Raw genomic sequence first — 23,671 nt, forward strand, 5'->3', positions numbered from 1 at the left:
TAATGTTTTCTCCTAGGAGATTTATGGTTTCAGGTCTTATATTCAAGTCTTTAGGGTGTAAGATAAACTACAGGGATGTATTGTACAACAAGAGGAATATAGCCAATATTTTGTGGAAACTGTAAATGGAGTGTAGCCTTTACAAATTGTATAAAAAATAAAATAAAAAAATGACCAACCTGTAGAATCAAAAGCAAATAAATTGTTAGAAATCACTAAAAAAAAAAAAAAAGTTACTTGCATACAAAATTCTCACTTACAAAGGAAACTAAAAATTTCTGGGCTAAGGCCGCCCGCCCCCTAGGCTGGAGCTCGGAGTCGGGAACCAATCTGCTTCCTCCCTCCTCCACCCCGGGGGCCCCCAGCAGCGGCGAGCCTGCGCCTGGAAGGCCGGGAGGAGGCAGGAGGCGGAGCGGGCGGAAGTGCTGGCGCGCCGCTGTCAGCTGCGCCGGAAGTTCTTGGAGGGGCCTGGAGGTAACCTTGGGGTCTTTGCCGCTGTCGCCGCTGCCGCCGCAGCCGCCGGAGTGGGCTTTGCGAGTCAGCGCCTCAGCCGGGCCAGACCTGTTAGGTGCCAGGAGCCGCCGGGGTTGCGCAGGAGTTCGCCGAGGATCGCGGTGAGCGGGAACCGCGGGCGCAGGGCCGCCCAGCCGACATGTCTCTAGTGGCAGAAGCCTTCGTTTCCCAGATCGCAGGTAGCGTGCGTGGCGGCGGACCCGGACGGAGGCGGGGGCGGCATGGGGCAGTCGTGGGGAGCAGCGTGGGCTTTAGAACCGCAGCTTTCCTCCAGACTTGAAGCATTAGACTCTGAACCCAGGCCTGGGGACGGAGGCGGCACTGACTGCCAGCCTCTTATGGTTGAGAAAACTGAGGGGAAGAAACTTGGCCAAGGTCACCACGCAGAGGCCGGAGTCCCATCTGTTTTTCTTGGGCAATGCTTTGTCTCTCTGCCCATTGGGTTCGAAGGTGATGGGGTGCGTGAAGGCCGTGGATTGGGATTGAGGTGGGGGGCGTGGTCACGGGGGCCGGGCCTACGCAGGCTTCAGGGTTAAGTGTGGGGACAGTCGCAGGTGTGGGACCTGAAGTTTAAGTTGATTGTCACCAGTGAGTCGCTGTTGTCACTGAGGGGCCACAGAAGTTTCCGCTCCGTGCAACAATACTGCCATTTTCTAGGTCACTAGGATTCATTCATATACTTTTAAATCTCCATGAATTGTTGGAAACACCTTTGATTTGACGGACAGAACATGTCTGATGTAAATAGGTGTATAATATATTTTCTGTTTGAGGTTCTTAGTTACCGTAGTGAAAGAAATTGAGAAATATTGTTGAGAAAGTGAGACTAGACATAGCTATTGTAGGTGTGGGTTGATGAGTGATAATCTTTAAATGGATTTAAAGTAGTATTCCTAGTAGTATTTTCACTGAGTACAGTAAAAATTCAGTCACCAGGATAAATAGGTACATTTACAATAAGGTAGTATTTTTGCAATGGAAAAGTACCGAATGTGCCATAAAATTTGCCAAAATGTTTTTCATTGCATTTGTGTGAACATACTTTTTTTCCTTTTTTTCACTTAAAACAAATACATTGTTTTCTAAAAGAGAGGGAAGCTCCCACTAGATTGCAATTTTCATGAAAGCAGGGATCATAATTGTTTTGTCTCCCATTGTATCCTGAGGACCTGTCATTTGGTGCTCAATAAATATTTGTGACCTGAATCAATGAATAATCTTGAGATTTCAATGATTATTTATATTTTTACCATTTATGTTTTAAAAAAATCATTAATTTAGATTGCTGCTATGTTAAAAAATTTCACAGTGTATGCTGATATTGATATCATCACAGTGTATACATGTTCCCTAATGTGTGATTTCTTGTAAAGAGAAAATGATGAATGTCTTTTACTAAACTTTTAATAAGTTTGGGACTTTGCTTCAGTTAGTGAAATACAAGAATTTCTAAGAATTTTGTCAGTCTGCCATCTTAGCTTTTTGGAGTGATCCAAATTGTAATAAAATAATTAGGAAAAAATACAGGAGATATAGCATAGGAAGCCCAAGCAAGACACAGAATCCAGAAATCATGGGAGAAGAAATGGGCAGATTTTATTGCAGATAAGTTTTAAAAGCTTTGTATGATGAGACATAAGTTTCTACAAATTAATAAGAAAAAGACAACGCAACAGAATCAAAGATAAAGGACATGAACAGGCAATTCACAAAATGGGAAAATGCAAATCATCAGTGAACATAGGAACAGATGCTCTCCATCGCTAATTTCCACCTTGTCAGTTGGGCAAAAATAAGTATGATAATTTCTAGTACTGACAGCAGCATGGGGAAAACAGTTATATCAGTATTGGTGAGTCTGTAAATTATCACTACTTTTTGGGAACTTAACATAGCAACATTTATTTAAATGGTATTAATTGACCCAGAAATTTCTTTTCATGGGATTTATCTGATAGAAACATAAGGACCAGTATTTAAAGAAATATATAACAATAATAATTGTAGTGATATTTGTAATAGCAAAAACCCAAGAATGTCTAGATACATATTTAATAGAAACCCACATTATTATAGATACAAAAAAAGAAGTATATCTGTTAAATATATTGTCTTGAAAACTCTGATTATCTTAAGAAGAAACAAGTTATAGAATAATATGTGTATTGAATATGTAATGTATGTAATGAACCCATTGTTATTAAATAAATAAGCCTTGTATAAACATGTGTATGTTTATGTAAACAAAGAAAAACATGGAAGAATATTCAACTAATTTTAACTAATAATTTCAGGGTAATAAGGATAGTGTGTTGGTGGAGTGAGACTATTTTACTTTTGAATTTAATTGGTTGTAATTTTAAAAATTTAAAAGATTGTATTTTGGCAACAGCAAAAAAAAAAAAAAGGTGGCTAAAACAATAATTTATGTGACACCTTGTATTTGACTTGTAAGTGACTTGTAAGTGTGACTTAAATCCAACAACTATTCACAGTATCCTACTTCTGGTAGTAATACGGTTTTCTTGGAAGATATCAAACTCAAGAGATTAGAGATACATATTTTTATGGTCCTATTTTAAGTTAATAAGTAAATGTAGATCTTTTTTTTTTTTTTGTAGTTGAGAGCTGTATTTTTTTAATGTATTTAACACTTTGCTTGTTATTCTTTATTTCAGTAGGTCACCACACTGATATTTCTTTTAGAAACATTTAAAGGCATCTTATATCCATTTGTGATATTCATGAAGTGCCCTCCTTGAGAGCCTCATTCATAAGCACATCTTTTTGGAAGCCTTCTCTGAACTCCCTTTAAAGGAATCACTTCTCTCTCTTTACTACTAGTATATCCCTCCCCAAGTTCTCTCAGTTCTTACTCTTCACTATGACTCAGTGGCTGCTCTCTCCACCTCCACTGCTATATTATTACCTTAGTTTAGGGCTTTGTTATTTCTTGCTTGGATTAGTACAGTTGTCTCTGAATGGATTTCCCTGCTCTTAGTCTGGTATCCTTCTAATGCAGTCTCTACACTGCAAACCTCAGTGGGTTTTTGTTTGTTGGTGTTGTTTTGTTTTTATTTTCCTGAAACGCAGATGTGATTCCTCTTGTTTTAATGCCATCATTGGTTCCCCATTGTCAGTAGATGGAGTGAGGCATACAACACCCTCCATAAGTTAGTCTGAGTCTATCTCTCCAGCCTCATCTCTTGTCACTCTTTCCCTTCACTGCTCGCCTTTCTGAATTATTTGTAGTGTCCGTCTTTGACAAATGTTGCCTTCTGCCTGAACTGTCCACTTTGCTTGGATAACTACTGTCTGTCCTTTAAGACTCAGCACATTTTAGCCTGTAAGTCTACCTGACATTTTTTCCTAAAAATCACCTAAAATTATAAGGTTAAAACCCCATCCATATCATTAAAACTTTGGTGAACAAAGCTACCTCTCGTACTCTCCCTAAAAATTAAAAAAAAAATGACATATAGTACATAACATGCATACTTTTCTGGTAATCTGTTTTGTCATACAACATATTGAGATCTCTTTCTATGTCTGTGAATGGAATGACACAGATGTCATCATTGTTAATGGTTGTGTAGTATTTCGTTGTAATGAAGAAATCATAATTAGCTTATTGAGTCTTATTCTGATGAGTACTTGGAGTGTTGTATTTGTTCAACCTGAGAAACAGAAGTGGTAGGAGCTCTAGCTCTAGTTCTGGCTCTGCATGGAATTGGCAAATGCTAAGTCCACAGGGCAGACAGCCATGAGGGAGAGATCCTGGAGGAAGAGAGAGCAGTGCAGCCTGATCTCAGGGAGGACTTAGGCCCTCTGTTAAATCAGGCCCACCCAGGACAATCTTCTTTTTGATTAACATAAAGTCAGTGATCAAGGACTTTAGTTATATTAGCAAAAACCCTTCACAGCAGGGCCTAGAGTAGCACTTGAATATCTGGGAGGTGTTTGCTACGTAATAGCTATTCTCTCTCTCTTCTGTCTTCCCATCACCTGCTGGTGGATAGCCCTTGTAGCGCACCCTAATCAGAAACATAGTAGAAAGGGAATTCTGGCAAATGTAGTTCAGTCTAGTCAGGTTGATGCACCTCAAATCCATCTTAGGTATATATGAGTTTTCTCTGCTGTAAACAGTGCTTGCATATACATAGTTGTGTATCTAACTGAGTAGTTTCTTTGGATAAATTTCTTTAAGTGGGAGAGAATTTTGAATTTTTCTTTAAACTCAGTAATATGGAAGGAATGGTAAATTATGATTTTGAATTAATAGCTTGGATCTCTAGGTAATGATATGCTAGTTTAAGAACTTTAAAAGAAGGATGAAAATAGTCCTGATATTGAGCGGTTTCCGAGCTCTTTTATAACAGCCTGTGTATTTTATTTATTTAAAGAAATTTTTATTTTATTGAGTTATAGTCAGTTTACAATGTTGTGTCAATTTCCAGTGTAGAGCTCAATTTTTCAGTCAAACATGAAGATACCTATATTTCTTGTCACATTCTTTTTCAACATGAGCTACCGCAAGATCTTGTATATATTTCCCTGTGCTATATAGTATAAACTTGTTTATCTATTCTATCTATACCTATCAGTATCTACAAATTTTGAACTCCCAGTCTGTCCCTCCTCCTGGCAACCACAAGTTTGTATTAGCCTGTGTATTTTAAATTTTCTTAAAACTTGCTTGTTTTTTTAAATAGAAAGATTTTCCAATACATTGAGTTTCAGGTTAAAAAATATATTTTTTTAAACAGTCAGTTAGGTATGAACATATCCCCTGGGAGGACTGAGTATTCCCATTTGGGTTGTCAGTTTGGCATTTGGAGTAGTCATTGTAGCCAAAAGGGTGGAGTACTGTGACGGACAGATCTGACTCACTTGCCCATCTTTTACAAGTAGTGGCTCCAGCCTTTAGGGCTCCACAGTGCCACCAGATAGACCCAAAAGGCAGGAGAGGTGCTGAGTGCCCAACAGCAGGAATCTCCTACAGTGCTGATCACTTCCTTCACATTGCTTTTATGCTTCCTGTGGACTTTGAAGTTAGATTCAGACCTGGGTTCTTATTCAACTACTTGCTAAATGTGTGACCTTGGCCAAATTCCTTGCCTTTTTTAAGCCTCCGGGATCTCATATGCAAAATGATAAAGATAATTATAGATTATTTAAGGATTAGATGAGAAAAGATAGAAAATGCTTGGCGTTGTATCTAGCACATAGTAAGCACTCAATAGGTGTTCATTAATATTATTTTTAGTTCCATTTACCTGTCAGTTTTTCTCTTTTACTGGGCTTTGCCTCTGACTTCCTGTGTAAAGAAACAAGTTTGGTAAAGCTTTTAAAAGTTACTTATAAATAGAATACGTAATTTATTTCAGTAATATAAAACATCTATAAACAGTTATTATAGTGTTAAAATTACTCCTGTAACAAATTATTCTAAGATATTCATTTCAAGATTATAGCTTTAATAAGCTCAAGCCATGTTTCTCTTCACCATAAAATTGAATGTTCAGGGTAGGTCATAGATATAAATACTCAGACTTTTTCAGTGGTGATCTGTTTATTAGACATTGCCAAAAAGTTTTAGGCTTAAAAATGTAGCTGCTAAGTACCTGGTTAATGAGAAGAGTTAAGTGGCCATTTTTGACTCATTGTGCTAGATGATTTACACACATAATTGCTAATATTAACAATTTGATTCTGTTAGATGAGGAAATTGAAGTTCCATTAGGTAATAGAGGTTAGGAAAAAGGCCATTGGAGTAAGAGAGAACTGAGCTCACTTCTGCCTTTTGTTGTATGATCTTGTGCAGACCTTTCTAGGCCACAGTTTCCCTTTTTATGAAAGGGGGGTAGTATATTTTATAACGTATTTTAAGTACCTTGTACCAGGTGTTCAGTATCTGGTAGTTTCTGTTATTACTTTTGTTGCCCAGGCACCTTTGAGGATGCTGCCTTTGTAATGTTATCCCATTACCATTTTGGACAGCAAAAAATGTCCAGTGTCTTTATTTTTTATTAACTTCTGTGCTGTCTTTTCTGAATGATCTTATTACTTCACTAATGCATTGATATATTTTAAGCGTATCAGTTAATTTCATCATACTAAGATTATTAATCTTTTCAAAGCAAGGTATCTGTTCTGTTCTTTATTTAGAAGCTCTGTAAACTATATTAAGGATGAAAAAAGGAAGATTTGGAGTCTTTCATTTATCTCATTGTAGGCACACAGATGCTTAATTATTTAAATTTATTAATAATTTCATTCTAGCAGTAGCATTAATTTATGGTATGATCTAGGAAAGTAGTTTTACAGGGTTCCATGGCACCCATATGCAAGCATCTTGAAAGTAAGTATAATCAGTATAGGCATGTTTAAAAAATTTTTTTAATATCAGTAATAAAGTGTTTTTTATTCCTTCTTTCTTCTGCATGAATACTGGGAAAACTGGACCTTGAAAGCATTTCAGAAGGGTCCTAGAGGCTCAAAGAAGAGGAAAATGATGGTGACAAGTCGTTTATAAAATAGAAGTGATTCTATTGCTCACAAGGTTTATTGAGAGTAAAGAAAATGATGGGGCTCTTAAATCTGTATATCGAATATCTAATAATGATAATTGCAGCAGATATTTGAAAAAAATTCATCTTTTATTTTTGAAAATAAAGATATTTTGTTAGTTATTTATAGTCAGCATTCTGAGGATTGTCCAGTATTGAGGAAGACACTGAGCAATTATTGAGCAGTTATTGAATTGGCCATAACATTTCAGAGAATCTTTTTACATTCATATTAGTCAAATGAATTGTCTTACATTATAGTGCTTATCACCTTGGTACATGTGAAGTTGATATTAAGGGGGCAGATGGAGAAGCAAGACAAAGACATAATAGGTTATACTTAAGATTAGAGGCAAAATACAATTTATTGACAGCAGTGTGGCCTTCTATTCTTTTATCATAACTTGTATTCATGAATAGGTTGGAAACCAAATTCTTAGAGGCAATGTTTTGTTTCCTTTTAGAAAGCTTTGGTATGCTGTTGAGATCACTTGAAAGGCTTGTTTCTGATCTTTTAAGTCCATATTAAGCATGATGGGAGTTTTGATTTTCTTGTATGCTTTATTAACATTCCATACTCTGAAATTACATTTTTCATTTTTAACTTTAAAGATTTTAGTGATGTGTGCCCCATAAAATTTGTCATTCTTTCTTCTGTGAAGATTAATATTAGCTGAAGCCTTCCATATCTGAGTGAAAATTGAAAGAAAACATCATCAGACTTCTTAACATTTTTCAAATATTTTTGATATTTCTTGATAAGCACTTAATCAGATGGACTGAAGATGTCAAATGGAGATGAGATATTAAAGTCAGGCTTCTCATTTTTTGTTCAAAGACTGAAGTTATAATATTTAGCAAATCCAGCTATAGACGTTTATGTGTAGAAGTATCTGCCTTGCCAGTAAGAGAAATGCATGTTTTAATTTTTTATTGCTTTGTAAATGATCCTTTACTCTATTCTTGAACACTTCTTATTTTTGTACGCTCTATAAATGAATCATGGTTTTGAACTTTTCTACATCAGTAATAAAAATGAAATTTGATTGGTTAGTAATAAAGAAGGTTCTTTTCATAAAAAGTCATTTTGCCATGGCAATTCCCATTAACTATAACTGCGTTAGCAAAATAGAAACCATAAAAAGCATTTTATTATGCTTATACACTTAGCTATATTTTTGTGCTGATTATATATCTCTAATCTCTAAGAACTTTTGTAAACTAAAGAAGTTTCTTCATGACTTAACCTGCCTTTGAATAAAAAAAAAAAGATTTCTGTTGTGTATATTTATCCCAGGGGATATAGTATTGTTAGATATTATAATGACATTTCCTCCCACACATCATATTTCATTACCTGGTCAAACTGGAGCACTGACTAGAACTTCATTCAAGTAAATTGTATCATCTTTTAGACATGAAGAGCCCATCATTACTCCAGTGTGTATTTCTGTGAGGTAATATTGGCAGCTGATGCATTGATGATCTGGCCTTTTCTTGACCTCCTTTTGTTTTGATTTATTAGCCTTTATGTTATAGGAAATGTTTTGGCATCATGAATTATAAATAATATTCCTGATTTTCTTATTTTATAAATTTTAAAAAGATATCAATAAGAAACAGTTTAAAAATAAAAGTTACTATTTTTTCATTACATTATCATCATTGTTATTTTTACTAATCATCAATTCAACATTCTGGTTTGGCTAGTAGACAAGAGTTAGTTAAGTAATGTTAATTATTTCAGTGATAATTGATATTTATTCTTTAGTCATATCAACTTTAATGTAATAGTCAGTTATTTTACTAGCCAAGGCCAGTTTATTTGGGAACGACTAGGGGTAATTGCAGTTCAGGATATGTGAACTATGGTAGACATGGGCAAATCCAGAGAACTAGGAAGGGGAACTTGCTTTAATAGAGAAAAGGCTGGAAGAGGGGACGTTGGGAGAGGCTATAATAACCAAAAGAACTTGGAGGGAACTGGGAGTGCAAAGTATCGAGGCTTCTCATTGATTGGGCTGCTAACAGTTTCTGGTTGGCTGGGCTGTCATCCTTCAGAGAGAGGTAGGCAACACCTTTGTGCAGGAGATGTAGGTTTATGTGTCTTAATGTTTGGAATAATTTACAGTGCATGATAGGAGCATGAGAGCTCCCTGCATAGACATGTCCTGACTCCAGTTTTAGCTGAAGTTTCTTTAATTCCACAATTGAGATTGTGAATTATTCTTGATATATTTTCTCCTTAAGCAGATTCATCCTTTCCATACACTTGTACTGATTTTCCCATTCTGTCATTTGGTGGCTGTTTGGAGAAGGTAAAATAATTTTAATATTAAAATAAATGTTTAGAAAGGGAGATAAGTTTTAGAAATCATGGAATACAGTTTAAAGATAATTTTCATTTTATATTGTCTTGGATTATCTTTGTATCATAGTTAAATGACTTTACTGATCTGCTTGTTATAAAAAGGTTTATGATAAGATGTGAGCTTATGTAGCATAATTAAGCTATTTATCTCTTCAATTTGCTTTTTTCTCATTTCCTGAGTAACGTAGCAGCTGCCGTCAGACCAGAGTTTTAAATGATGGAAATAAGCCATTCTAGTTACTGGGTTCCAAATTCTGGGGACTAGAGGCCAGGGAGCAGTGTTGTGGTCAGGAAGTTAGAGACTGAGATTTTAGGAAGGTAAAAATTTCAAAGTAATGGGTTAATAAAGTGGAACTGACTGGAGGGAAGGTGGACATGTTAAAATCTATGCTTATAGCAGTAAAGTGGAATTTATAAATGTGACATGGTAGAAGTCACGTTTACAATTGATTTAGATGAATAGAGGGAATTCTGAGACTTAAGGTGAACAACATTTAATTCTGTCTTTAATAATAGAGCTGTGACTCTTAGTAATTATCGAAACTATAATTATTCAGTTACTATTGAAGTATAACAAACCACACCATGACTTAGGAGTAGAACAGCCATTTTATTATGTTCACGGATGCTGCAGGTTTGTCAGTCAGATGAGCCACAGGAGAACTGTCTTGTCTTTACTTCACAATGTCTGGATCCTCTCCTGGGAAGACCGATTCAACAGCCGAGGGCTGGGAACATCTGGAAGTGTCTTCACTCATGTGTCTGACAATTGTTGATGACTAAGAACTCAGCTGGGGTTTTCTTCTGTAATACTTACATGTGGCCTCTCCATGTGACCTGGGCTTTCTCAGAGCCTGGTGGCCTTAGGGTAGGTAGGCCTCAGACCTTTTACATGATGTCTCAATTCTCCAGACATGTGTCCAACCTAACAAGGGAGAAGTTGCATCACCTTTTAAGACCTTGCCTTGGAAGTCTCACGGCATCACTCCCACCATATTCTGTTGGTCACAACAGATAAAAGTGTACCTAAGTTCAAAGGTAGGGGAATCAGACTTTACCTCTTGATCGGGGTAGGAGGGGAGAGGTTTCTAGAAGAGCTTGTGGGGTGGGAGATACTGTTGTGGCCATCTTTAAGAAATATACTCTGCCATGGTCACCGAGGTGGTAATACAGTGTGCAGAGGGCTCAACTGAGTCTGTTTTAATTAGAGCTGGGACCTGACTAGTCCTACTCATAACCTAAATAGAGGTTCTAAAATAGGATGAGGGTTGGGGGGTGGGTGGGGGTGGATAGGAGGTAGGGGGCGAGGGTGATATTGCACATTGCTGTCAGTTATCTGTGGAGCGCTCTCAAGTGAGCCAGGCTTGTCTCCTTTGCACTTTCTCACCTTGATGCACACACTCACACATGCATTCCCTTTTTTTCTCACCAAAGATTTGTTGTATGTGAGGGTAGCTCTAAGGCAGGTATATATTTGTTTAAACATTCCATAGATGATTAGGCTATACACCCCTAGTTAGGAATCATTGAACAATTTGGAGAGAAAATGAGTTCATGAGTTTATACAGTTGAATTTAGTTCATATTGTTGAAATGTTATCATTCCTTATTTTGGTTAGATGGTTTTATTTCTAGGTTTATAGAATTTTTTTTTTTCCTTTCAGATATCTTTCAGGTTTTAGATAGCAAAAGACCTGCTTGTATTTTCCACAGAATGTATTTGTTAGGTTGAGTATCTAATTTGTGTTAGGTGCTCTCCTCGGTGCTGGGGTACAAAAAAGAGTAACACAGTTCTTGCCTTTAATGAACTTACATTCTTGTGTAGGACATACCCACCGAAACAGTTAGTTTCAATATAAAATGGTGTATTGTATAATAGAAATGCTAGTTTAGGAAGTCTTTACTGATTCTTTTACCTCCCTTCTCTCAAACTAATTCAGGGGTGTTAGATTTTTAGTGAACATCTCAACTCCTCTCCCTGCCCATCACCTTCTATCTGGCACACTTGTGATTATTTTTTGGACCTAACTCAGATTTTATCTCTTACGAATTCTTTCCAGTCTTCCTCAAGCAGGTTATTTCTTCAAGTGGATTCCTGTAGTGCTTTATACATACCTCTGGTCTAATGCTTATGTTAATAATTACTGAGTACATTCTGTGAGCTTAGAGACTATGTATAGCATTTACACAGTTTATCTAATTTTATTCTTCCAACAATTTTACATGGTAGATAATATTTCCCCTTTTTACAGATGAAGTAAATGAGGCAAGAAGAGGTTATGCAACTTGGCTAAGGTCACTGAGATAGTAAGTTGTAGAGTTGGGAGGGGAACCCAGGTCTGACTTGAAGACATATGTGGTTTTCCTACACCACCTGTATTCACTTATTGTGTTGTAAATGTCTGTGTTTATCTCCATCAACTCTTTTTCTTTCTCACGCCCCCTTTTCTGTGCCCCACCTGCTCAACAAAATTAGATTCTAGAGAGCAGTGGCAATTTTATATTCATCTTTATCTTTTTATCATAGATATTTTACAAGTTTACAAACATTTTACAAGTTTAATAACCCATGGTTGTTCAGTTAAGTGCTTTAAAATATTTTTTTTCTAGCTCTCTGAGGATTTTCTACTGCTTTGCTCCTGTCCTGTTCATGAAGGGATTCTGTGATGGTTAGGTTATATTATCTTATTTCTTGGGTTTGTTTGTTTTGTTTTGTTTCATTTATTCTTGGGGAATCTTGCAGTTCTGCCAAGATTTCTGGAGGTATAAAAACAGATCAAATCCTCTGTAGAGAGTCATTTGTTTCATGGCTGGCTGAGAGGAGTGAGGAAGGAGGAACAGAGAGTTCTTTGGTTACCTAGTTTGATATTAGAGAATATAGATACTGAAAATAATAGGTACTATTATTACAATGATTGTAATTGGTTTAGAGTAGTGGGAAGAATTGCTTCTTAGTTATAGGGACATCTATTTTCTATTTTCCATTTTCTAGAATTAGATTTAGAGAACCATTAAATTTTGAAGGTTAACATTGCTAATAATGTTGGGGTCTGATACTTGTGTGGGACTGTTTGTCTTCTCTCTGTTTTTTTGGCCAGAAATTGCACTTTTAATCTTAACCAGCTGTTTTTGTATAGTTCTGGTGTTGATCTCATATTCATCTCTATTTCTGAGAAAAGTTCAGACATGATGTTAGTGTTTCTTTTTGTATGAATTATAGATTACCATTTTTAAAAAGTGAATTCAAATTTTTAGTCTTAGCTACAAGGTTCATATCTATGTATAATCACCTGGAGTTGGCCTGCTTTTTATTGGAAATTAATGAAAAATGGTGGATCAATTTTATAATGGGACAAAATAGAAATATAACCACTTGAGATGACACATGTATCCTTACTGAGTAAGAATGGAAGGTTTTCAGCTTAACTTGTGTTCACTTTAGCCCGAATTATTGGCTTGTTGATGCTGTGAGTTTGTTTTCTTGGCCCTTGTTAACCTCCAGAAGTTTGTCAGTTTTATGAAATTGATCCTTGAATACCATTTTGAAAGTGATCTCTAGTTTCACATGAATGGGCCCTCAGAAGGCTCATGTTCAAGTCTCATGACTACTAACTTAATTTTACTTTCTTTATTGATTACATCTAATGGAAAAACTATCATTTAATCACTTTTTGGTTTCAAAATAAGTGTGGCTTGAGTTCATTAATCTTAAAAGCTTATTCTGGAACACTATAAAATTGCAACATGTTACTAAAGCATGTTTTAAAACATGGCTTTAAGCCATATCCACAAATGCTTAAGTAGAGTAAGATGGACAAAAATCTTCTTGAATAAAATTAATCTGCACAGATCCTTACTACCACATTCTCTGAATGAATGAAAGGGGTGAAAAGAAAGAACTTAGTCTTATTTCAAGTGTACTTTATTCCTGGAGACAGTCTTTTTTTTTTGTGGTGTTCACAGACCATCTGCATCAAATTTACTGGGAGTGCTTATGGCACGTTTGGATTCTTGGCCTTCATTTCTGTAGTATCAATATGTTTGAGTTTAGGGTTTGGTGGAAGTACACAATTTTATGAAGTTCCTTAGGTGATTCTTACACAAGAATGGTTGAGAACTATTGTTGTAGGATGATTATAATTGCTTTAGTTATAATTAATTAATTATAATTATTATTACCCATGAATGGCTCTGTGAAGGGTTAGCAAATACAGTTGCATGAGTTCAGTGACTCTGGAGCCAGACTACCTGGGTTCAAACCCTGGCTCTTGTCACTTACTAGCGCTATGACTTTGGGCAAATTACTTAGGATTGTGCCTTAGTTTTCTTACTGTAAAATAGGGATAATAATAGTAGTGTCTACCTCATAAGGTTGTTGTGAGATCATTACTCTGTGCACAATAAAGGCAGTAAGACTCTTTTAAAATCTATTTACTTCAGCTTTACTGAGGTATAACTTATATGCCCTTTTAAAGTGTACAATTACATGATTTTTTAAGTATATTTGCAGAGTTGTGATTATTACCACAATCCAGTTGTAGAACAGACATTTTCATCACCCCAAATCTTGCCCATTAATCATTTCCCATTCCCATTCCACCCTGAGTCAACAACTAACCTACTTTCTGTCTCTGTAGACTTGCCTGTTTTGAACATTTCATATAAATCATACAATGTGTTTTCTTTAGTGACTGGCTTTTTTTCACTGGGAATAATGCTTTTGAAGTTCACCTGTGTTGTAACAGGTATCAATACTTGGGTCCTCTTTATTGCCAAGTAGTATTCTGTTGTATGGACATACCGCATTTTATTTATCCACTCAGCAGTAGATGGTCATTTAGGTTGTTTCACCTTTTGACTATCGTGAATGACGCTGCTGTGAACATTCTTATGCAAATCTCTGTGTGGATATTTTTTTTTTCGTTTCTTCTCGGTGAATACCTAGAGTGGAGTTGCTGAATCATAATGGTAATTCTGTGTTTAACATTTTGAGAATCTGCCAGACTTTTTATATTCCCACCAACAAGCAGTGAGTGAGAGTTCCAAATTCTCCACATCCTCTGAACATTTGTTATTGTCTGTCTTGTTGATTATAACTGTTCTAATGGATGTGAAATCATTGTGGTTTTGATTTGTATTTCCCTAATGACTAATGGTATTGAGTATCTTCTCATGTGCTTGTTGGCCATTCATTTATCTCCTTTGGAGATATATCTATTTATATTCTGTGTCCATAGAAAAGGTTGAGTTACTTGTCTTTTTTTTATTATTGAGTTGTAAGAGTTCTTTATATATTCTGGATATTAGCTGTAGTAGTCTTGGGGAATCGTAACTGCTATCACCACCACCACCATCATCATCATCATCATCTGCCTGGATAGAAGTCTAGGTAGTTTTTGACCAGAAAGAGATAGATTCTCATTATTCTCTAGTTTCATTTGGGCCCCAGCTTTGATTGTAAGGGGGAAGTTCTGCCCTTTACTAGTTTTCCTGAATTTTTAATGTGTGTTTGTGTATTCTGTGAATATTTATTGAATAACTGATAAAATAGATTTATAGAATGTGGCTAAATTTACTTTCTAAAATGAGAGCTATGTACAGTTTACTATACATATTTATATACAAGAAGAATAAAGAATATAGAGTGGATTCTAATGTCATTCAAGAAGTTTCTTCTCCATAAAAACTGGTAACTTACAGCCAAGGGAATAGTTCTAGTGTGACTCTTCTTCCAGAGTCTGGCAATCCCTTTGTAATTGTGTCTTACACGTCTATCCTAGAATATCTGCTTCTTGCTTCAGGGCCCTTATTTCAATCCAAAGTGATCTTTAATCTTTCTATCTGCACTTCTTTGCACTATATTCTTTAAGTAGCTGCTATGATCTGAATGTTTGTGTCCGCCTGAAATTCATTTATTGAAATCCTAATCCTCAAGGTGATGGTATTAGAAGGTAGGGCCATTGGGAGGTGATTAGGTCATGAGAGCAGAACCTTCATGATTGGGATTAGTGCCCTTATGAAAGAAACCCCAGAGAGCTCCCTAGCCCCTTCCACCATCTGAGGCACAGCAAGAAGTTAGTAGTCAGCAACCTGTAGGGGATCTCTCACCAGAACCTGACTTGCAGGCACCCTGATGTTGGAATTTGAGCCTCCAGAACTGTAAGAAATAAATTTCTGTTATTTATAAGTCACCCAATCTGTGGTGTTTTGTTATAGTAGTCCAAATGGACTAAGACAGAGAGTAGCCTTACAGCTATGTTATGAAATACTACCTGTCAGTGGGTTTATGGAAATGACAGCATGTCACTGTCCCTCTCCATCGTCTAACATGTTACTTTCTTTTTTATTAAATTGAAGTATTATTGATGTACAGTATTATATAAGTTACAGGTGTATGACATAGTGATTCACAGTTTTAAAGGTTATATTCCATTTATAGTTATTATAAAATATTGGGTATATTCCCAGTGTTACTCAATACATGAACCAGTTTCTGACATGAACAATGATCTCTGACTGTTGAGGTGATGGGAGAATGGTTTTTAACTCCTTTTGTGGGAAGAGTCACTTCCTGCTTACACATCCTGTATAGTGTCATTAAACATCCCCTAAGAAACAGTAACTTAGGGGCATCGGTATTTAATCATTTCATGATCAGTATTAGCTGGGAATGTTTTATCTTTGAATTGTGCTATAGTTTGCAGGTTGAATTGTTGAATCTAATACATAGCTCTTAAAATTCTAGTTTTGATAAAGTCACATATCATTTTTAAAGTCTAAACATCTTAAAAATATATCTTAAATGAAGACTTCATATCATAACTGCCTAAAACTTGACAGATTTTGAACTTAATGTCTATGTTGATATCACTCAGATCACCAGTATAGTATTTATGTCAAACCAGTAAATTTATTTCCTTCTTTTCTCTATGTGTCTTGCAGCAACTTGTTCATGTTTAAGAGCTGCCAAATGTTCTTTGAGCATTTTGTTATATCAGTAGTATTTGCATTTACACCTGTGGCAGAAAGACATCCAAATTTGGAGACAGGTTACAAGTGTTTCTTACTCCTTTTGTATATGTCTAAAGAGTCTTTGGAAACTGAAGAGATGACATCTTTGAGCTTTTGGAATCTATTTGCCTAAGGATAAACTGCGTTTGACTTCATTAGTGCACAAATGATAGGTTTGTATAGAGTTATTATAGCATTAATCAATTTGATGGATTGGAAATATGACAGTACTGAAGCAGCATGTAATAATAGTGCCTATTATTCTACAAATTATGTCTTCACCTACATTCGTATGCCAGAGGAGTCATGTTGTACATTAAGAATGCAGAACTTAAAAAAAAAATGACAACAGAGGGCATCTCTTCATGGCCCTTCTCTTGTCCTGTTAGATTAGATCGTCAAGAAATGGACTTTGGAATAAGACTTGTTTATTAGGTCATAGCACTTTCGTACTGTGAAATACCCTGAATTGAATATAATAGATAGATCATCTGCCACTAGAATGACTTATCACCCAACTTAACACTTGAGAGAATACTGCAGGTAAAATGGAGTCTTTGAGAACCCTAGGAGCATACATATGTGAATTCATTGGCCTGTAGTCATTTCTCTAAAAATTGTAATGGATTAGTAGTAAAGAATATTGATGTTTTTGTTGTTTGGTTAATAAAGCTTAAAAATAGTAGGTACCTTAAAGTTAGTTAAGTGAGAAGCAAATATGTATTTTGGGGGTCAGTGGGTGTTACTTTATGATGGGCATGTGCATTTCTAGCACAGATTTATTTATTTATGCATTATTTATTTTATCTTACAGCTTTCAAAAGTCCAAGAGTATATGTTCTCTCTTTCTACTTTGTTCTACTCTAACATAAATACTTACAGGAAGTAGAAAATTTCTTTGAAAAATTTAAAAACATTCAGTTAGATTAAAAAAACAAAAAACCTCTCTTTCTCACTAAAGATTGAAACTTTTTAAGAGGAATCTCCTTTGCTCCTGTAGAAGAGATGTGAGTATAAAATACTCAGGGTAATTTTGCCTGGGCAAAAGTAGAAAGAAAGTGAAAGATAAAGGGGGTAAAAGACTTTTGATAATGTTAGTTGATAGAAAGTTATGAGGTGCTCTGATATTTGCTTTATTTCTATGAGCTTACTTATTTCTAGATTTTATTTCTAGAGTTTTAAAATTTATATCTATAAAATAGGAATATATTTCTTTTTTATAAAAATGATAAGAACTTTCATGGATGTTTTGTTAGGGAATAAGAAGTCATTCTCATTTTCAAGAATGAATTAATATAGGTCACTAAGAGTACTGTAAAGTAAGTTATTGTTTTGGTATGAAAATGATATAATAGTTTCTGATTGTGAGAGGATTAATTTCTGACAGATGGGTAGTTTTACTTTGGAACTCTTGTGGTAAAGATATTAGTTTTAAATGATACTTAGACCAAAAAAAATTAAATCTTGTTTAATTTGAATCTCATATTTTGGCATATAATGAATGCCATATTCAGTTTGGAGGAATTGAGAAGCTGAATCTTTAATAAATAATCTCAGGACCATAGGAATTTTTTACATTCTAGGAACTTACTGCCTAGAAAGGGAGATAAAATACTGACATAATAATAGAATAGAGTAGAAAGCAATATATGATATAAGACAAGTACAAACTGCTATGAACAGTATAGATAAAGGAGAAATTATATTTGTTTAGTTACAAAAGCCTTGATGGAGGTAGTATTTAAGCTTGATCTTAAACAAAAGATACAGTATTTGGGTATGTGGAGGGGAAGGACTATTCTGGACAGAAGGGAACAATTTGAACAAAGTCACTAGGTGAGAAAGTATGAAGAATATGGGGGAAATTTTAAGTACTCTGGTAAGATACGCAGGTCTTATTAGGTAGATGGGTAGGTGGGTACCCCCCCCCCCGAAGAATTCGTGTTTGTTCTTTCCAAGCTTTTTATATAGTCAAAAAAGATGATTTCAGTAGAATACAGGATGACTGTTCTTTGTTCAGATACATGTGAATGGCTGGGTTCCCAGCTAAGACTTCAAATAAGTAGTTATTTAATTAGAACAGTATTTTACAAAGTGGGGTGAGATGTATACACTGTTTTATGCAAGACAATCCTTTGAAGCACAGGAAGAAAATATTGGAACTTAGGTTTCAATTTATTTTTTACCTCTGCTTTCTTTTTTAGTGTATGTTTTATAATGTGCATGATTCATTAGGTTAGTAATACCAACCATGTGATTTCCAACTCTATTTGGGTCTGCATACTCAAATATTTTTTAATGGGGACATGAGATTTTAAAAAGTGGTAATCCCTAGGTTAGAGTTAAAGAATGTGGAAAAGGGAAGAGTGAGATGACTTGTCAGATGGTTGAGGGCCTTGTGTTGGTCTTAGGAGTGTCACAATAGTAATGGCCAATGAAAATTATATATTTAATATTAAACATAGAAAAAGATTTCCAGTTTTAGGGTCGGTGCATAAGTAAGTTTACAGAATTAGATTCTGCCAACAATTTCAGGCAGCTGTTTAATATTTTAATAGTTGTGTTATTGGTTGTAATATTGAAGTTCTCTGGGTCAAAGTTTCCTTTTTTTGGCTATAATGTGTAGTTTTCTTACCTTCCCTGTTGCATTCTTAGCCTAAACAGTACAGAACCATAACAATAATGATACTGGTAATAATAAACACAAACATTTATCCAGCCACCATTTACTAATTGCCTGTTTGGGGCTAGGTTCTAGGAATGAAGTAGTAAGCAAAAATCAGACATGAACACTGGATTCATGGTACTTATGTTCTAGTTGGGGAGATAAACAAATAGTCCTCAAATCCATGTAAAAATGTTGACTGTGATAAGTGGTACTAAGGAGTGTGCATGCTAGTCAAGCTTGAAAAGAGAGGGTTTGAACTATTCAGGGAGGTCACTGAAGTCTTCCCTGAGAACAGGACCAGCTACATAATTTGTAGGGTCCAGTGCAAAATGAAAATGTGGGGCCCCTTGTTTAAAAGAATTCCAAGACTGCCACAGCAGAACATTAAACCAATCATGGAGTCCTAAGTACAGGCCCTGTGCAGCTGCGCAGGTTGTACATCCATGAAGCTTGCCCAGCCTGAGGAAGTGATATTTGAGCTGAGATATGAGGATACAATAGGAGGGGAAGATTGCTCCTGGGCAGAGGAAACAGCTCAACTGACTCTCTGGGGCAGGAAGGGTAGTGATAAATTGAGAAATGGAGTGAAGGCTAGTGTGGCTGGTGTACAGAGTGGGTGGAGAGGAATGATGAGGCCAGAGATGTAGAGAGGGTGATGTGTAAGACCAAGTTGATCTTTATTCCAACAGCCACACAAATATTGATGTGTATTAAGCATAAAGAGTACTTTTGATGTGCCAATAGTACCAGTAATTTGCACCTTGACAGCATTGGACAGTGCTCTCCCTCAGTCTCCCTTTCTACCAGCCTCCTTTTAGAAACTTTTAGTCTCATCTTCTACATTTATTCTAAGGCTGGCCCTTCCCTAAGGCAGGTGGTTCACATCAGGGAGTGCTTTTGGTGGTAGAAATTGAAAACAGGGTTCGCTATTGAGTTAGTCTGTGGTCTAAAACACTTTAGGTCGACTGAAGTAAAACTAGTAAGAGATGAAAATGTTTTATTATTGTTTTAAAAAGATTTTTGTTTTTAAATGCTATAGATTTTTAAGGTCTGTTACCAACATTGTGATTTTGAATTCTTAATATCCCTCTCTTTTGCACATGATCAGAGGCAAGCATGGGTATTGACTTGCTGGCCCTTGAGAAAGAGGAGTAGGGAAGAAATTGTATTTTGGGATTTTGTCTTTCACATAAAAGGCATTCTCAATGAAAAGGCTTTAATTAATATTACCCAAACCAAGCAATAGGCTTTGTACTTTGCCATGTGTGGGTAATGTTCATGATTCATAGACTTACTTATGAAGGCTCATTTCCTAGAAAGATAGCTCCATGGTTGATTTGTAGATCTACTGCCATGCCACACAACTTAGGATTTTCACTGTTGTCTGTCTATCGAATAACATGCCAGCCATTTCTTCTCCCATGTCATACTTAAAATGTAACTATTTGAGATGGTTCATATATGTGATGTACTTAAATCAGTGATGTTTGTATACTCTGAGCTGCTCATGGGTGAGACAGGCAGCTGATCACTCCCTGCATACTCTACCATTCCTTGCCTTCTGGTCTATGGATGCACTGGAATTCCAAGATGCTAAAATAGCATGGTTATAGTAGGTTTATATCAGTCTATATGCCTTCTCTTTTTAAATGATAGGTTCTATTTGTGAAGATAACATCAAATGTTTTGGCAGAGTTACTTTTTGAGAATTTATTTTCAATAATAATTTCTGAGTTGAAACATAGTTTGTATGTTGGATCAAGGAAAATATACTCCATTAGCCCCATTTCCAGCTTTAGGTTCTTAATAACAGCTTTTAGTATTTGTAGGTAACTTTTTTTTATGCAATGAAGCTGAATTTTATTTTATTATTATTATTATTTTTGAAGTACAGTCAGTTACAGTGTGTCAGTTTCTGGTGCACAGCACAATGTTCCAGTCATGCATATACACACATACATTTGTTTTCATGTTCTTTTCCATTAAAGGTTATTATAAGATATTGAATATAGTTCCCTGTGCTATACAAAAGAAATTTGTTTTTCTTTTATTATCTATTTTTATATATAGTGGCTAACATTTGCAGATCTTAAACTCCTAAATTTATCCCTTCCCAACTCCTTTCCCCTGGTAACCATAAGATTGTTTACTATGTCTGTGAGTCTTTTTCTGTTTTGTAGATGAGTTCATTAGTGGCTTCTTTTTCTTCTTTTTTTTAGATTCCACATATGAGTGATATCATATGGTATTATTCTTTCTCTTTCTGGTTTACTTCATTTAGAATGACGATCCCTAGATTCATCCATATTGCTGCAAGTGGCATTATTTTATTCTTTTTTTATGGCTGAGTAGTGTTCCATTGTATAACTATACCACAACTTCTTTATCCAGTCATCTGTTGATGGACATTTAGCTTGATTCTATGTCTTGGCTATTGTATATAGTACTGCTGTGAGTATTGGGGTGCATGTATCTTTTCTAATTAGAGTTCTCTCCAGATATATACTCAAGAGTGGGATTGCTAGATCATATAGTAAGTCTACTTTTAGTTTTTTGAGGAATCTCCATACTGTTTTCCATAATGGGTGCACGAAACAACATTCCCAACAGTGTAGGAGGGTCCCGCCTTCTCCACATTCTGTAGGTAACTTCTTTATTCTTGGTTGCAGTCAGGTAATATGTCACAATATTTCTTTTACTTTTACATATGTCTGTGTATTAGATCAGAGAATCCATGGGAGTGATGATAAATGAACTTTTAACTGGAATTATTGAACATGTAAGTTCCTGTTCATATGAGAACTCTGTGATATTGCAGTAGTGACATAAGCTTCTGATTTATCAAAGAACACTTAAATTATATTCAGCATATATTTAATGCTAAATGTATGTTACTCCATTGTTTTGAAAATTTGTAATTCATATCTAGTATGCACACAAAATAGCTAAGCAAAAGTTAAAATTATCAGAATGTTGAATTAGGACACCCTGTTACTTTAATGTAGTTGATAATATTAAGTTCAGTAAAATTCTGATTGGCCAGAATGTTTAGGGAATTGAATGGTAGGTTTAATTAAATATCTCTTTTCTTTCTTTCCATGCACAATTAATGAACACTAGTTGTATGCAAAACATGGCCCAGTGTTGCATACACAGATGCATACGACACATTTGTGCCCTCAAGGAACTTAATTTCAGTGTCTTTGAAATTTTTGTTAATTTTTTCCAATGCTTTATTGTTTTGATAAGATTCATATAATGCATACAATTGAATCTTTGATGATGTAGGATCTTACAACGACTGAATCTTATTGTATTGTTTCTCATATAGATGTAAATGTTGTAGGTGTGCTAGCCATACAATTTATCCTAAAAGGTTATTTTTGAATATTTGGTGATGTTAGCTTGTTTTTGTTTCCCTGACTTTTATTTTAAAAATTATTACACAGGTTAATTGGGCTCTTACTGAAATTTTACTCTGTTAAAGAGTTTGTAGTAACTTACAGTAAATATTTAGTTTCACTATCTTTTTGCTTTCTGAGTTGAAATTCAGTAGCCTTTACATATATGTATACGGGCAGTCCCTAACTTAAAATGGTTTGACTTATGAATTTTTGACTTTATGACAGTGCAAAGCGATACGCCTTCAGTGGAAACTGTACTTCAAATTGTGAATTTTGATCTTTGCCCAGGCTAACAATATATGGAAGAGATTCTCTCTTGATGCTGGGCAGTGGCAGGGAGCCAGAGCTCCCAGTCAGCCACGAAATTATGAAATCACCAGGGTAAACAACTGATATACTTACAACCATTCTGTACCCATAAAACCATTCTCTTTTTCACTTTCAGTACAGTATTCAGTAAATTGCATGACCTATTCAACACTTTATTATAATAAAGGCTTTGTGTTAGACTATTTTGTCCAACTGTAAGCTAATGTAAGTGTTCTGAGCTCATTTAAGGTAGGCTGGGCTAGACTATGATGTTCGGTAGGTTAGATATATTAAATGCATTTTCAACTTATGATATTTTCAACTTACAGTGGGTTTATAAGGATGTACTCCGTGGTAAATCGAAGAAGATCTGTAATATTATGGATGACAGTGTACAAAGCTATGTATGGTCCATGATTTGCTTCATGATTTCATGGCTTTATCTCTAAGTATGAGTTTAATTTTGTGTAGCCCAAACCAAACTAAAAGTAGTGTTTATAATTTATAACAAGAGTAGAATGATTTTCTTTTCATTCCAAGGTGTAAGTAAAAGCAAATTAAGAGATCCACCCCTCCCTCCCACTCCTAATACTCTTTCAATGCATTTTAAATGATCAGTCTTAAGAAAAAAAATGCTTCATGTGTATAAATTTCTTTTTAAAAAAACAGCTAGAAGCATATATAGAAAAACCAATTTGTTGTTAATATCACGGAGACTGTGTTAAATACAGTAAGAAAAATACCAATTATTATCAAATTTCATATATTTGACTTATTTTCTTGCTGAGAGCAAATATAGAGTGTTAGAATTGGTGATTCTGATATTT

At 35.4% G+C, this 23,671-nt stretch overlaps 1 protein-coding gene across 2 annotated transcripts in view; it reads left to right on the forward strand.

Annotated features, from left to right (window-relative positions):
* The first annotated feature begins 397 nt into the window (after window positions 1-397).
* MTX2 (metaxin 2) overlaps window positions 398-23,671 on the forward strand; it is a 61,196-nt gene continuing 37,922 nt past the window's right edge. Inside the window, exon 1 of one of the 2 annotated variants that reach the window (XM_032479745.1) lies at window positions 398-692. In XM_032479745.1, coding sequence (XP_032335636.1) covers window positions 653-692 — 40 coding nt within the window. In that variant the 5' untranslated portion in view covers window positions 398-652. The remainder of the gene's footprint in view (window positions 693-23,671) is intronic. The other variant, XM_032479744.1, reaches the window with a different exon arrangement.

Source organism: Camelus ferus, chromosome 5 (assembly GCF_009834535.1).
Source record: "Camelus ferus isolate YT-003-E chromosome 5, BCGSAC_Cfer_1.0, whole genome shotgun sequence".
Taxonomy (NCBI): domain Eukaryota; kingdom Metazoa; phylum Chordata; class Mammalia; order Artiodactyla; family Camelidae; genus Camelus; species Camelus ferus.